The sequence below is a fragment of the Xenopus tropicalis genome, chromosome 1 (genome assembly GCF_000004195.4).
Source record: "Xenopus tropicalis strain Nigerian chromosome 1, UCB_Xtro_10.0, whole genome shotgun sequence".
NCBI classification, from domain to species: Eukaryota; Metazoa; Chordata; class Amphibia; order Anura; family Pipidae; genus Xenopus; species Xenopus tropicalis.
The window spans coordinates 176,408,210-176,421,710 of NC_030677.2; the positions used below are offsets into that span (position 1 = coordinate 176,408,210).

A 13,501-nucleotide genomic window follows, 5' to 3' on the forward strand; every position below is an offset into this window, starting at 1 on the left:
GGGTGTAAAAGAGAATATTTTGGATTCATCTACCAATATTTAGTGAGGAGCAAAGTTATTCTGTGTCTGGAATATGGTATATTATAGTAGATTACAAATTTTGGGCTTTTATGGACTTGGAAAAGTTTTATGTTCAGTTTTATTGCTAAACATATGCCCCTTGGCCATATATCTACAGTAAGCTTTTTATAGGAGAAGAAAAGGCTTAATTATTGGGAGGTGACAATTTTCTTGATTACAACTGATTACAACTGATTACAACCTAAAGGTGGCCATACACGAGGCGATTTCGCTCGTTGTGCGATGAACGATTATATCGACAAACGATCGTATGGCGATCGAGTTCCCATACGATATGCCATCCACGGGCAACGATAATTCGGGAAAGATTTCGTCGCATCATTATCGTAAAATACGTACGATCGTACATCTACGTACGATCGAATGTCGTTGACTTCCGCTGCTGGCAATCGTGACATGCACAGAGAACAATCGTTGAAAGACAAATGTCTGACACTCACACCAACTGGCAGATTTTATCGTTAAACGACCAAAATTTTTAAACCTGGCCGATCGATTTTGGGGACGATAATGTCGGCTCGTTTAGTGGGCCGACGATCGTTCGTACACCACCAACTATACGATAACTTAACGATAGCATTGGATCGTTCGGGAATCGGTCGTTTGTAAGTAAAAAATTGGTCCGTGTATGGCCACCTTAAGCCATTGCTCCTCTTTGCTGAGATATGCACCAGACTAGGGTACAATTGTAGGCAAATGAGCTGCCATCTTACTTTCCTTTCTCTGGTATCCTCGCTGCTGCTCTGTGTTCTGCACATGTGCAACAAAGCAAAAAAATTCCCTTTCAGCTTCAATGTACCTATTTGGCTTTACTAGCATGCTTCCTGCCAGGGCAGAAACAAGGATTGCAGGAAGTGGAAAGATAGTGGTGTAGTGCTCCCTACATAAGTCTTTTTAGTGGTACAGTTTTCAGCAAAGAGGAGCCCTGGCCTGGTGTCTGAAGTTAGGGGGGGGGGGGGGTATAGGGTTGCCACATGTCTGGTTTTGACCTGGACAGCCTAGTTTTTGGAACCTCCTGTCTGTTATTCCAAATTAGGAAAACCAAGCAGGACTCACTGAGATTGATGACTAACCAATTGCTGAACGTTGCATCATAGCCATGCCCCCGTGACGGCCCAACCTCTTCCCCGTCCCTGTGACATCACTCCCCAGCTACAAACGCCGGCAGAGGTGGCAACCCTAGGAGGGGCCTAGCAAATTGCCACCCCCCACTCAATAAGCCTTTTTCCTAAATGTGCTGTCACTTAAATAACATACAATATAAACTCACTTTCACTGATACATATCTGGCGCTAGACCACAACCCAACCTTTTTATGTTGTGATTTTTGTATGAAACAGATATAATTTGCTGGATGTATATACAATTCTGAAAATGTCCACATTTTTAACTTTTATTATTAGGAAATAACACTATAGTATTAATTATTTAGAACTAAACAACTGTAATGTACAGTATCTTCTCGGCGTGCCTTTGAACTACCTCCATTTGATGTACAGACGCTCGGAGCCCCCTGGAAGCTGTGTGGAATTATTCAGGAACATCTACTTTCGGCATCCCTGGAAACTCAGACTCCTGCAAACAGTGTTCTTTGAAAAACAGAGCGCTTTTGTAGGAGAAAAAAGCTTATCATTAAAATGATATGTATTATTATCTCATAGACCTGATGTATCAAGTGCCACACTGCAATTTGTTAGCAGATATTAAAAATTGAAAGTAATGTGTTTGATTGAGCATACCCTAAGGCATTACTTGGGGAAAAAGAATATGTTACAACGGAATATCATTAGTTCCTGGGAAAGTGGTTCTGTAAAAGAGCCAATTTATATTGGCCTCTGGGCAAATTTCAAAATGACTATATGATAAAACTTGAAGCTTGCAGAAAAAAGAAATTAAAAATTAAACCTTTACAATGTTAGCAATGAGGAGACTTAATAATATTCCCATCCATATTTGCTTATACATGAAAAGAAATATTTGTAGAGCGGAACGGAGTTGTTTACACAGTAAATTAAAATAAAAATCAATGAATTTAATAAATGTATTTGTACTTGCGATTACACAGACCGCGGAGGTACCCGATTCCACTGGTTCTGTATTTACATTAGTGCAGAGATTCCATAGCATTAGGGCTGGTTGTGCTATGAGGGGCCAGTGTAATGCAGAGGGAGCACACACTGAGGGCTCATCATGGTGAGATTTAGGGGGAAATTTTTGGTTTTGTATATTCCTAGAACAATAGCGAGGTGCCTGATAAATGGGTGGTTCTCCTTTAAGTTAACATTTAGGGGCTGATTTACTAAGACACGAATTCGAATCCGAATTGGAAAAATTCCGATTGGAAAACGAACATTTTGCGACTTTTTCGTATTTTTTGCGATTTTTTTCGGCGCCTTTACGACTTTTCGGAAATTGTCGCGACTTTTTCGTTACCAATACGATTTGCTCGAAAAAACTCGAGGTTTTCTTAGCCATTACGACTTGCGCAAAAAAACGCGAGTTTTTCGTAGCCATTAAGATTCGCTCGTATCTTGTCGCGATTTTTTCGTATTGAGCGCTCGTAAGCGGCGGGCGAAACTTTCAGACTTAGCATGATTTTGGAAGCCTCCCATAGGACTCAATGGCACCCTGCAGCTCCAACCTGGCCCAAGAAAAGTCACCATACTGAAGCTTGAATGAATACGAACGCTACGAAAAAATCGCAACATTTTGCGCAACTTTCGGAATGGCTACGAAAAAGGCACGACTTTTCGCTCAAGTTTTAACGCTATGAAAAAATCGCAAGATTTTGCGCAACATTCGGAATGGCAACGAAAAAGTCGCGATAATTTTCCGAAAAATCGCCAAATACCGATCATTACGAAAAAAACGCAATCGGACGCATTCGGCCCGTTCGTGGGTAAGTAAATGTGCCCCTTAGTGTGTTATAGACTGTCCTATTCCTTTCAACTTTACTAGCAACTTCCTTATTTATTTTTTAATGCTGTGCCTTTCTCTTCTACATCTTTCCAGTCATCCCGGCAGCCAAAAAACAATGGCTCTGTGAGTTTACAATTTTATTGTTGTTACTTTTTATCCCTTATCTTTCTATTCAGTCCCCCACATATTCATATTCCAGTCTATCATTCAAACCACTGCCTGGTTGCTAAAGTAAACAAAGCCCTAGCAAGCTTAAGCTTTTCATTCAGTAGCAATTCGGTTTGGAATTTCAGCTGTTATCCTGGTTGCTAGGGTCCTGTTTCCTTAGCTAATAGGCAGTGGTTTGAAAAGAGACTGAAATATGGAGAAAAGAGGGTCAGAATAGAAAGAGAAGTAATACATAGTAACAATAAAATTGAAGCCTCAAGAGCAATCGTTTTTTTGTCAGTGATCCCCATTTAAAAGCCGTAGAGGCAGAGGAAGAAGAAAAATCATTTAAAAACGAGAAAAATGAAGGCTGATTGAAAAGCTGCTAAGAAGATGCTTACAGTTAACTTAAAGGTGACTTATCCCTTTAAGAATTACTAATTAGTATTTTGAAACTGAGATCTAACAATGTGGTAGCCATCTAAATGCCAAAAGTGCATTTGCAGAATGAAAAAGTTCATTTTAAAGTCAAATCCCTCTTTAAAATTTTGTTTTTTATCAAAAAAAAAAAAAAAATGGCAGAAAACAGAGTTGTTTGTGATTGTTCCCAGGAGGAGTTAACTCGGCATATGGAAGAGAAGTGGATCCTCACCCTCCAAAATAAACGTTTGTCTCATGTAAATAGCCGGAATTTCTGATAGCAACATTTGTGGCAAGTTAGCCCTGAGTAGTTTTTAACTGACAACATAAACATGTAGGAATGGTTTAGTAATACGCGGGTTCTCTTTAAGTGAGCACATCTGGAAATCTTTTTGAAACTCCATTACTCATCATTCTGAGCTGAACCAAAGAAAGGTACCAAAAACATGCTTTAAAGGCATATCCAAGTGTCCCACATGTCCTACAGTAAAACCACTGAAATGAAATTCGCTGCAAAATAATAATTCAGTATACAATACTATGCTGCCATACAACAAGCAACAGTTACACACACCTATACAAATTGTGCTTCATAAACACCAGTGAAGACAATCAGTCTTTAAAACTCTCTTTGTCCTGATATTTATGGTGTAGTTATTATTACTAGGTTACACTTTGTATGTTGCAAATAACAAATGTTCTGCCATTTACAATTTTATTCTTTTTTTATTCTTAAATGTTAGGGATGCACTGAATCCAGGATTGGGCTCAGGATTCAGCCAAGATTCAGCCTTTTTCAGCAGGATGCGGATTCATCCAAATCCACATGCCTGGCCAATCCAAATCCTTAAAATCACGTGACTTTTCATCATATAAACACAGAAGTTGAAAATTTTTCACCATGTGCTGTGTGTGCGGTTTTCTTCAACCATGTTTAGCTTAATTTGCATATGCAAATTAGGTTTCGGTTTGGGCAAATCTTTCAGATGAGTTACTGTTTCTTCTACTCACTACTCAGTGTAACTGGAGGAGTCATAAATCACTTGGGTGTTTTACTATTGACTGCTATTATCATATCTACCACTAGGTGGGGCATGAAAGCATTTTTGACAATACAGGTGTTGAGGAGCTGTTATAGTTACCTTCTCCTTGTTCTCACAAGCACAATTCACATGGCTGAGGGCACCTGGGAAACTAAGAACTTGTCTATACCCACATTAAAATTCAAAATTAAATATAAAAAAATAGATGCCAATGCAGGATTCTGCTGGAGGAGCACCAGTAACTGATGCATTTTATAAAAAAAATATATTTTCCTGTGACAGAATCCCCTTAAATAAGAATGAACCCCTTGTTATTTATTTTTTAAAAGTGCCTCCCCTGAAAATGCCCCCTTTCCCCTCTAGAATGGCATCAAAAGCTCCAACTGCAGCTTGTGGGGATGTTTCACACCCAGGTTGGTTGCAGAAAAACAACCCCGCACTTTGCTTTCCTGACATTCAGAACTTGGAGCAGCACTGATCGTTTCACTGTAGTTCATCGTGTCAAAAGGTTTCTGCATGTAGCTTCCCAATAATGGTCTTCTCTTTCTCCACTCTCCACGGATAATACCCTGATTTAGTATTGTTAGGCATGATGCAAGGGAACTCTGAGCAAACTGTCAGGTACAAGTGAGACATCTTTGAAATAGGAAGTCTCTGCGTCCAAATGTCAATATTCATTACTGCCAATATCTTGGCCATTGTTCTAGTTTTGCATAATCTGCAGCAAGACATGTTAATCACGTGATATATGCAGAAAGAAAAGTCTTAAAATGATATAGCACAAGCTTTTCCCAATTCTCATTCTCTGTTTAAAATTGTTGATGCTGTCACATGGGCTCAAGTGTAGATGAAAAACAAATTGAATTTGATAAATTCCATAAGACAGGAGAATTATATTCAGATGGTTAAGGCTGATAAATTCATTATGGATTGATGCATGACAAGTTTTGGATCCTAAGGGATAGTGACATGTTCCAGGTTTTAACAGGATGCCTAGTGTTGGGCTCCAGTATGGCTTGAAGTTGAACAGCATCCTGAATGACAGGGCACTTAGGGCGAGGCAACATTCTGATAGGCTGGAAGAGAAATATAAATAGTGCCCCAGCCTATGAGAACATTGTCCCACCCCCAAGCACGCTGTCACTCAGGAAACATTTCAACTTGAAGTTGTGCCGGAGACCGACACAGGATAGTTTGGGGTGAGATGGGGGGGAGGCAGGGGGGCACATTAGTTAGAAAAGAATAGTGGCCTTAAGGTTTCAGTAGGCATAGTGACATGTTCCTGTTAAAAAATGGATTGTCTCACTATCCCTTCAATAATTAAAATAACTTCAACAAGTTCAGTTGGTAATGGCATTTAATCCCTGTTTTCATTTTCCAATTTGCAGTAACTGCCTCAACTGCACCAAGCTACATATCCTCATCAGATCTTGAAAGCAACCATGCAGTCTGACACATCTGGTTTAAGGAATTGTTAATGTGAAAGTGATATCCTGCCTGGATTTGAACCAGGGGCCATCAGTTTGCTGTGAAGTCTTTCTTGTATTCCCAGGTAGGAGCAATCTGTTCCAGCTATTCTTAATTTGACCACATCTGTTCTAAGTTTACTTATAAAATTCAAATCTTTTTGAGCCCATGTGCACCAATGGCCTGTTTCCTCTTCTTGAGTTTGCCTCCCGATTTGGTCTGCAGATGTTCATCTGGTTCTGACCCAGTCTGTCTAAATATGCTTTGTACTTACTGGCTCTGATGCTGAGTTTTACATCCAGTTCTTTCGCTGGAGTCTCCAGATCCTTATGCAGTAAGACCTGGCAGAACACAAGTAGATGACAGCCAGGCCCAAAGTAAAAGGTAGCTGGTATAGGCATAAGGATATGTCAACTATATAGCTATTAAGCTATTAAAGGAGAAGGAAAGGCTAATAAAGAGTTAATCTCAAGCTGCAGGCATACCTTCAGTTCTCTCAATAGTGCCCTTAAGTCTCCCCATATTTCTCCTGTTCAGATGATCAGAAGCCTCATGGGAAAAAAAATGCTGAGCTCTGTAAAGAAAATTCCCATAATGTCTTGCTCCTGCACCAAGACCAAGACCGGTGTACATGCACAGTTTGTAAGACTATGAGGACGCTTCCTGCTGATTGGCTCAGATCCACATTCCTAAGGGGGGGGAGGGAGTTCTTAGCATTCTTGAGGGAGGGGGGAGCAGGAGAGGGGAGAGAGCGGTGTAGACTCTGGCACAGGAAAACAAAGAGACAAGAAATCCTGTTTATTTTGACAGAGAACTCAGTGTTTCTGTGAGTGCTTATGGTTGTATTTACATAACCTTTCTGATAAAGCTTACTTAGTTTTTTTTTTAGCAAATAAGAGAACAGAGGAACAGAAATAAATTTAATTTTATTAAAATTTATGAATAAAGATTACCCAAATATTTTCATACTGTTAATACTTGTATAACAAAATGATTAAACAGTTTTCAATTACAAATATAATAAACTCCAAAACTACTACACAGGTGCTTGGCTTGTGACAAGTCCCCGCAAGTTCCCTGAAGGGTACAGTAATGTTCCTTGAGTAAACACCTCCTTTTTGGGGGAAGAACGTTGAGCTCCTATTGTTTACTGTGCTTATCAGTAGCAATAGGAAGCACAGGTATAGTTACAAATATCACACTGCAAAGAGCCGAGCTGGCTTAACAGCTCCCCTTCCAGCCTAACTTTGGTCAGTTTCATTCCCATCAGGGCCCAGGAGATGGGAACTTAAGAAACTTATTAAGAACAAAGAACTGTATTAACATGGCTTTATATAGTTGCTGTAAAGGCAAAGTACAAAGGTTCACATTAGTTCAGGGTCAATTTATAAAGCTTACCCATATATTTGTAAGTATATATTTGACTTTAGCTTTGAGTAAACAAAATATTCTGCTATACTGTTTGGTTTATTCTGACTGTTTACCATATAGGTTCTAGTTTCCAAGTCAAGTTATTGTATTTACTTCCTGGTGTGGATGTGAGTGAAGTATTTGTGGCACATATACCCCTTGGCTGAGACTATACTAGGCATCAAAACTCATCTCTATTTGGATAATGAGAACAAATATTTTATTATGTTCACAGTATATGTACACATATGCACACACAATAATAAATAAAGGTATAAAACACATATATGGAAGGCATGGGACCCGAGGCTTGCCGGAGAAGAAGCTCAAAACCTGTATATATATATAAATATAAATGGTAACATTTATGCATATACACACATGCACACCAATCACACATCTCCTTTACTGTTAACCATGATGGAAATTAATTACATTTCAAACTCTTGATTTACATTCATTCAAAGATATACTTTAAACACAAGAATAGAAATACTTATACTTTTTTTTTTTTTTTACTGTGTTTAACCAAAAATAGATACAGATAGAAAAATAATTTACTATTTTCTATTACTGAATACTGAATATACTATTTTTTTATGAAGTCCAACTATTTAGCTTATAGAAAACAGATTGTCAGTTTATCAATTATTTCAATATAATTCAAACCTATAACCTCACTACTGTTGATATTAAAGTGCAAAAACATTAGGTCTGGAGATGTTTTTTGTTTTTTTTATCATTAGCTGGCACCTCTAACTCCACTTTAAAGGGAACCTGTCACCCAAATATAATTTCAAATTCTTCTCTATTGTGTTTGTCAGGCAAAATAAACTTCACTTACACTATATAAATAATATAAATCGTATTTCCTTCAGTCTTGTAATTATACAATCACAGCCAGCAGGCAGGTGCCATTTTGTCGGCACTGTTATTAAGGCAAGCTTTGTAGCACCTCAATATATTGTTTATGTGCCAGAATGGGGGACCTAATGCACATGTCCATGCACAGGATACACAATTAGATGAGGAAGGAGGAGGGAAAGTGAGTGCTGAATGGAAAGTAAAAGTAAAAGGCAATATATGATTGACAGCTGGGATTTTTAAATGCCTTTATAATGGGTTTGGATGTGTTAAGAACAAAAGGATTCTGGGTTTCATGTTTGTCTCTAAACTCCTTCCTTTGCTCTTTAATAGGAGTAATTCTTACACTAATAGCTATCCAGTACTATGACATAAATCACACTAACAGCACGTTGTATTGGTGTAATCACCTTGGCTTTCTTTTAGTTTTTTCTATGAAATTCAGAATGAATGAAATTATAGTAAAGGTGAGATGCAAAGGGGTTCTTGTCTGAAGTACAATCATCTGCAGTTGACTTGGTTTTCAAGTTAATTAAAAACTAGTTAGTTAATCTGGTAACTATTTGCTGTGAAATGTAAACTGAAACAAAAAGAATACTAAACAGGCTCTCTATAGATTTTCATACATGAACTGACATTTTAACAAAAGGCCTCTTGGATCCTGAAGAAGAAAGCCTCATTGAAAATGTATTTTCTCTTAATAGATGTATTCCTGCTTGCTAATATTCTGATTACGTTGTGCTAATGCATATCATTTATACTGCATTTGATTCAGTCTTGCCAGGGAGGACGTGCTGGATATTTAACACTCTTACTTCTCTGAAGACTTTTACTTCTTTGGTTATGCTCTTTCCCAGAACCTTGCTTTATCTGCAAAGACTCATGTTTACACAGTTGCGTTTCCTTACTAGAGGCAACTGGCTGGCTATGTTTGCTTCTGTGCTCAACATTCTCGGCAAGAACATCTGATTTCTCCTCTTGATCAGCTGAAGTCATTTTTGCTTTTTCATCACTTCCTGCTTCAGACTTTACAGAGTTTTTGGAAGAACCTCCTCGTTCTTTCCGTTCCTTCCTCAGGTTATTTAGCGTTTCTAGGGACTGATCCAGCTCATCTTTTAGCTTTTTTATCTCATAAGCAGATTTATCTCTTTGTTCTCCGCAGGTTTTGAGCGATTGCTCCAACGCAAGGAAGAAGTCTTTGCCTAATTTTGAAAGGGCCTCATCACCTTTAAAGTACAAAATAAACATGATAAAACAAATAGTAATTAGGAAGTGTCAGCTGCTTCACTCCTATTGCTACTATAAAGAATACATTTAAACCAGAGCATTAAATTATTTTTATATTAACGCAAAAAATATTCACTTACAGTGAAACCTCGATTTTACATACCCCGATTTAAAGTTTTCCCTCATTTTCCACAGATTTTTGTGGTCCCACCAGTGTATAATGTGTAATGCATTTCCCTGCTTTTACATTTTCATGGAATTTACAACATTCCTTTTTGGTTTCTTTAGATGAATCTGTTAAAGAAGCTGATGCTAGGATGTATTCAATTTTGATGCATAATGCACTGGGATCATTTATTTGAAAACCCAATATCCAAAAAAACCCCAATTATGGTTAGGCCGTCTCCCAAAGAGCTAGTTTTAAACAAATAATTCTCATTTGTTTTAATGATCTTCATTTTCTCTGTAATAAAACGGTGCCTTGAACTTGATGGTAACTAAGCCTCATTAACCCTTATTGGTGGCAAAACAAGTCAATTGGGTTTATTAATTGTTTGAATAGTTTAGTAGCCTTAAGGTATGGTGATGCAAATTACAGAAAAACTCTCTATCTGGAAACCATCAGGTTACTTGCATTCTGTAAAATATAGCTCATACCTGCACTTAGACCTGTATTGTGACTTTAATAATTTATTTAAACAGTATATTGTGAGTTGGCCCCTAAGCTCAGTAAGTGACAGCAGCACAGACCAAGTGCAGGGAATCAGCAGAAAAGAAGAATAAAAATATAAGGTGTGGCATTTCTAGCCTTTTTCTTTGTTATATTTACTTTTACATTGAAGTAAATATAATTGTAGAAGATTCGCTTTTGCCAAACAATCTGCTGAACATAAAATTACATGGAAACGCATGACTTTAGCCTGGAATGTCATAGGTGTCATGTAAGGTACTTACTAAACTGAAAAAAATCTAAGCATATACGTAAACAGTCACTTAGCTGGCCAGTAAGGGAAAGCAACATTTCCTTGACATTTCTAGTATCTTGTGCAGAAAATATTACTTTGTGCACACACTTAAAAACTGGGTGTACAAACGTGTGGAGCTCTGCAGTAAAGTGGGCAGCTTAAGCTAATGGCAATGGGTTGTGCCTGCTGCTACCATCCAGTCGGAAACAGTGGAAGACAAAATGCCCCGGCTATCACCTGTTATTTAACGGAAAGCACCCTGGCTGATGCATATGGAACAATTACAGGTGGGCTCAAAATACTGTTTTCTGTTGGATGGGCGAGGTGATGAACTTGCCCGATGTGCGTTACACCTTAGTGGCAATGTTGCCTCTCAGTACTGTTAGTTCAGCCACAGATCTACTTACTTGTGCTCATATTAAGACACAAATAACTAAAAACTAGCAAACACACCTGACAGCTTTATTATCCTTAGTAATAAAAAAATTTAACAAAACAAAAAAAAGTTGAAATTATATGGTTCTTAGAAATTACTATTGATTTACACGTGCCAGAGAATCTGAGAGCCGTAAGTCATTAGCTGAAAGGCCACAGGTTAAAGTAACCTTAAATAGTTCTTAAATAGTAGGTCAAAAAGTAGGTCATACTTTCAGCACAGTATCCTTATAAATATGTTGCCAAAAACACATATCAGTGCCTGGAGTGCACACAGAATTATGACAGCAAAAACGTGTTACTAATTTTCAAAGACAGATAAGTTAAAGTGCAGTGCCTCCAGAGACAGAGCTGTGTATGGATACTAAACTGGGAATCTAAAGAGCTCAATAGAACAGATAGACTGTCAGATACAAGTATGTTCTGGGTAGCAGTCAAGCAAACCTGGACAGTAGTCAAAGACAAACTTATCTCAGTGTTTAATAGTCACTGAGACTGCTTATGTCTTACAATAAAAGTTAATCAATTATCTGAAAAGCCAGCCAATACAGTAGGTCAAGTGGTATGAACTGATATAACCAACAGAAGTAAATTGGTGGGATTACTCTCATAAAGCCTGTTCTGTGAATTCCAGGGCCAGTCTATGGCCCAAAAGACACAATGATCCACTTTGCACCATTTGCAGCTGGGAACCACCCTGAAAGCTTGGGTACCTTCATCTGCTGAATAAAATATGTGGCTTGGATGCCCACCATATGCTCAAGAGCAAAATTATTTTTTTCTGAATTTCAACACACACAGATAATTGTATATCTGGATCAGAAATTGCCTGACCTGTTTAGAATAGTTGTACCTGTAAAGCCAGCTTAAAGAGTTTTGCAACCTGGGAGATTAATAGCTGCAGTTTTTATGCAGCACTGTCCCTTGCTGCTGAATGCAGATGAATGCAATTAGAAAAGTCCCACTTTTGTAAGAATTATTTATACGCCTTAGTGCAATGGCATGTATAGCAATTCCAGGAGATTATCGCTGGAAATTGCTCCTGATTGATTACAAAAGCTATTGCTGTTCAAATCAATGGGAAACAATTTCAAGTGTTTATTGACTACCTGTGGCTAGATCCCCTGAAATTGCTATGTGTGTCATTGCCCTGAGAAAGTACAATTTATGAAAGTTACTTGTATTAAACAGCAGGAGACAGTCCTGCACAAACTATTTGTATCTCTAGATTACAAATACCCACATAGTATACAATAAATATTTTATTAGGATATCAAACAAAGAAAATACACATTTCTAGCAGTGATTTTCAGCTATAGAAGAGAACAGCAATGTTGCAGTGTTTAAAATCGAACAAGTTAAATTGTTACCTTCATGCTGCTGAGTCTTTGATGGAGTCAAAGTGTCAACTGCATCTTGAATTTGTTCCACGTTGCTTTTGAAAATTGTCAAGAAATTTCTCAAAGCTGTTTCAGATGCTTCACTTTTAAGTTCTGCATATGAAGTAAGAACTTCTGCAACAAAGAATTTCAGTAATAGTGTAAGAATATCAATTCTCTATATTTTCCTTTTAGTCTTAATTTTTTCAGCTAATTGATGTAAAGTTATTTTACAAAAGAAAATGAACATATTGGTGACCCACTACAATGGAGGAGCACCATGCATTCGGTATTATTAGCTGTGCTTAGAGCAGAGAACAACCAAAGAGCTACTGGGCACAAGATGTTTTTGCGACCGTCTTTACTCAAGAAAAAAATTAAAGGAAAAAGAAAAGGTAATGGTACTGGGGACTGCCAAGTTGTTAGGCACCCCCAGTGCTTCTAACAGTACAGAGCTTCTTCACTGACCTGTACTGCTGTACTGTGCATACACCAAGCTTCAATAGGTGCAAGGGATGCCTGGGACACCAGAAAAAGATGGTGGTGTGGTGCTCCTCAAACAGTACTCTTGCCTGTGTAGAAGAGAAGGACCAGCCTGCTGTAGCAGTAAAGCAACTAGGATCACTGGGGGGGTTGCCTAAAATTTTGGAACCACTAAGTAAGATGGCACACAAATTCATATCAAATAAACCCTGCGGATGTTTTAGCCTTCCCATTTATGCCACTCCATGAACGTCAAAGTATAAAAAAAAGAGTAGGCCTCCCTTATTTACATGTCCACAACACCCATCTTTATCACAAAGTTCTTGTAAAATTGTCTATAAGCACAAACTGATTGTCTTTAAAGCACAAGCACGTAAGCACCCGTGACAAAAACACCAAAGTGCAGGAAAACTGGTCATTTTTACCATGATTGCATTATCATGGCTAGTGTCAGCTGTGGTTGCATATGCCGCCCAGTGATGCAAGGTAAAAATAATGTTACACAATAAATACTCAAGTCTTGAGATTTCGAAATACTAAAATATGTAACTTGGTTCAATCAGAAAGAGCCTTTGAAGCACTCTGTTTCAAGCAAAAATCAATATACGCAAAACATTTTATCCACCCTGTTAAAAATGACACTGAAGGTCTTGGAAACTGG

General features: G+C 38.1%; 1 protein-coding gene across 1 annotated transcript in view; it reads right to left on the reverse strand.

The window, feature by feature from the left end:
• Positions 1-6,984: 6,984 nt before the first annotated feature.
• LOC100497254 overlaps positions 6,985-13,501 on the reverse strand; it is a 47,694-nt gene continuing 41,177 nt past the window's right edge. Inside the window, exons 12-13 of the mRNA XM_012968072.3 lie at positions 12,349-12,492; positions 6,985-9,577 (exon numbers count right to left, since the gene is read on the reverse strand). Of these exons, the coding sequence (XP_012823526.1) occupies positions 9,123-9,577; positions 12,349-12,492 (599 nt within the window). The 3' untranslated portion in view covers positions 6,985-9,122. The remainder of the gene's footprint in view (positions 9,578-12,348; positions 12,493-13,501) is intronic.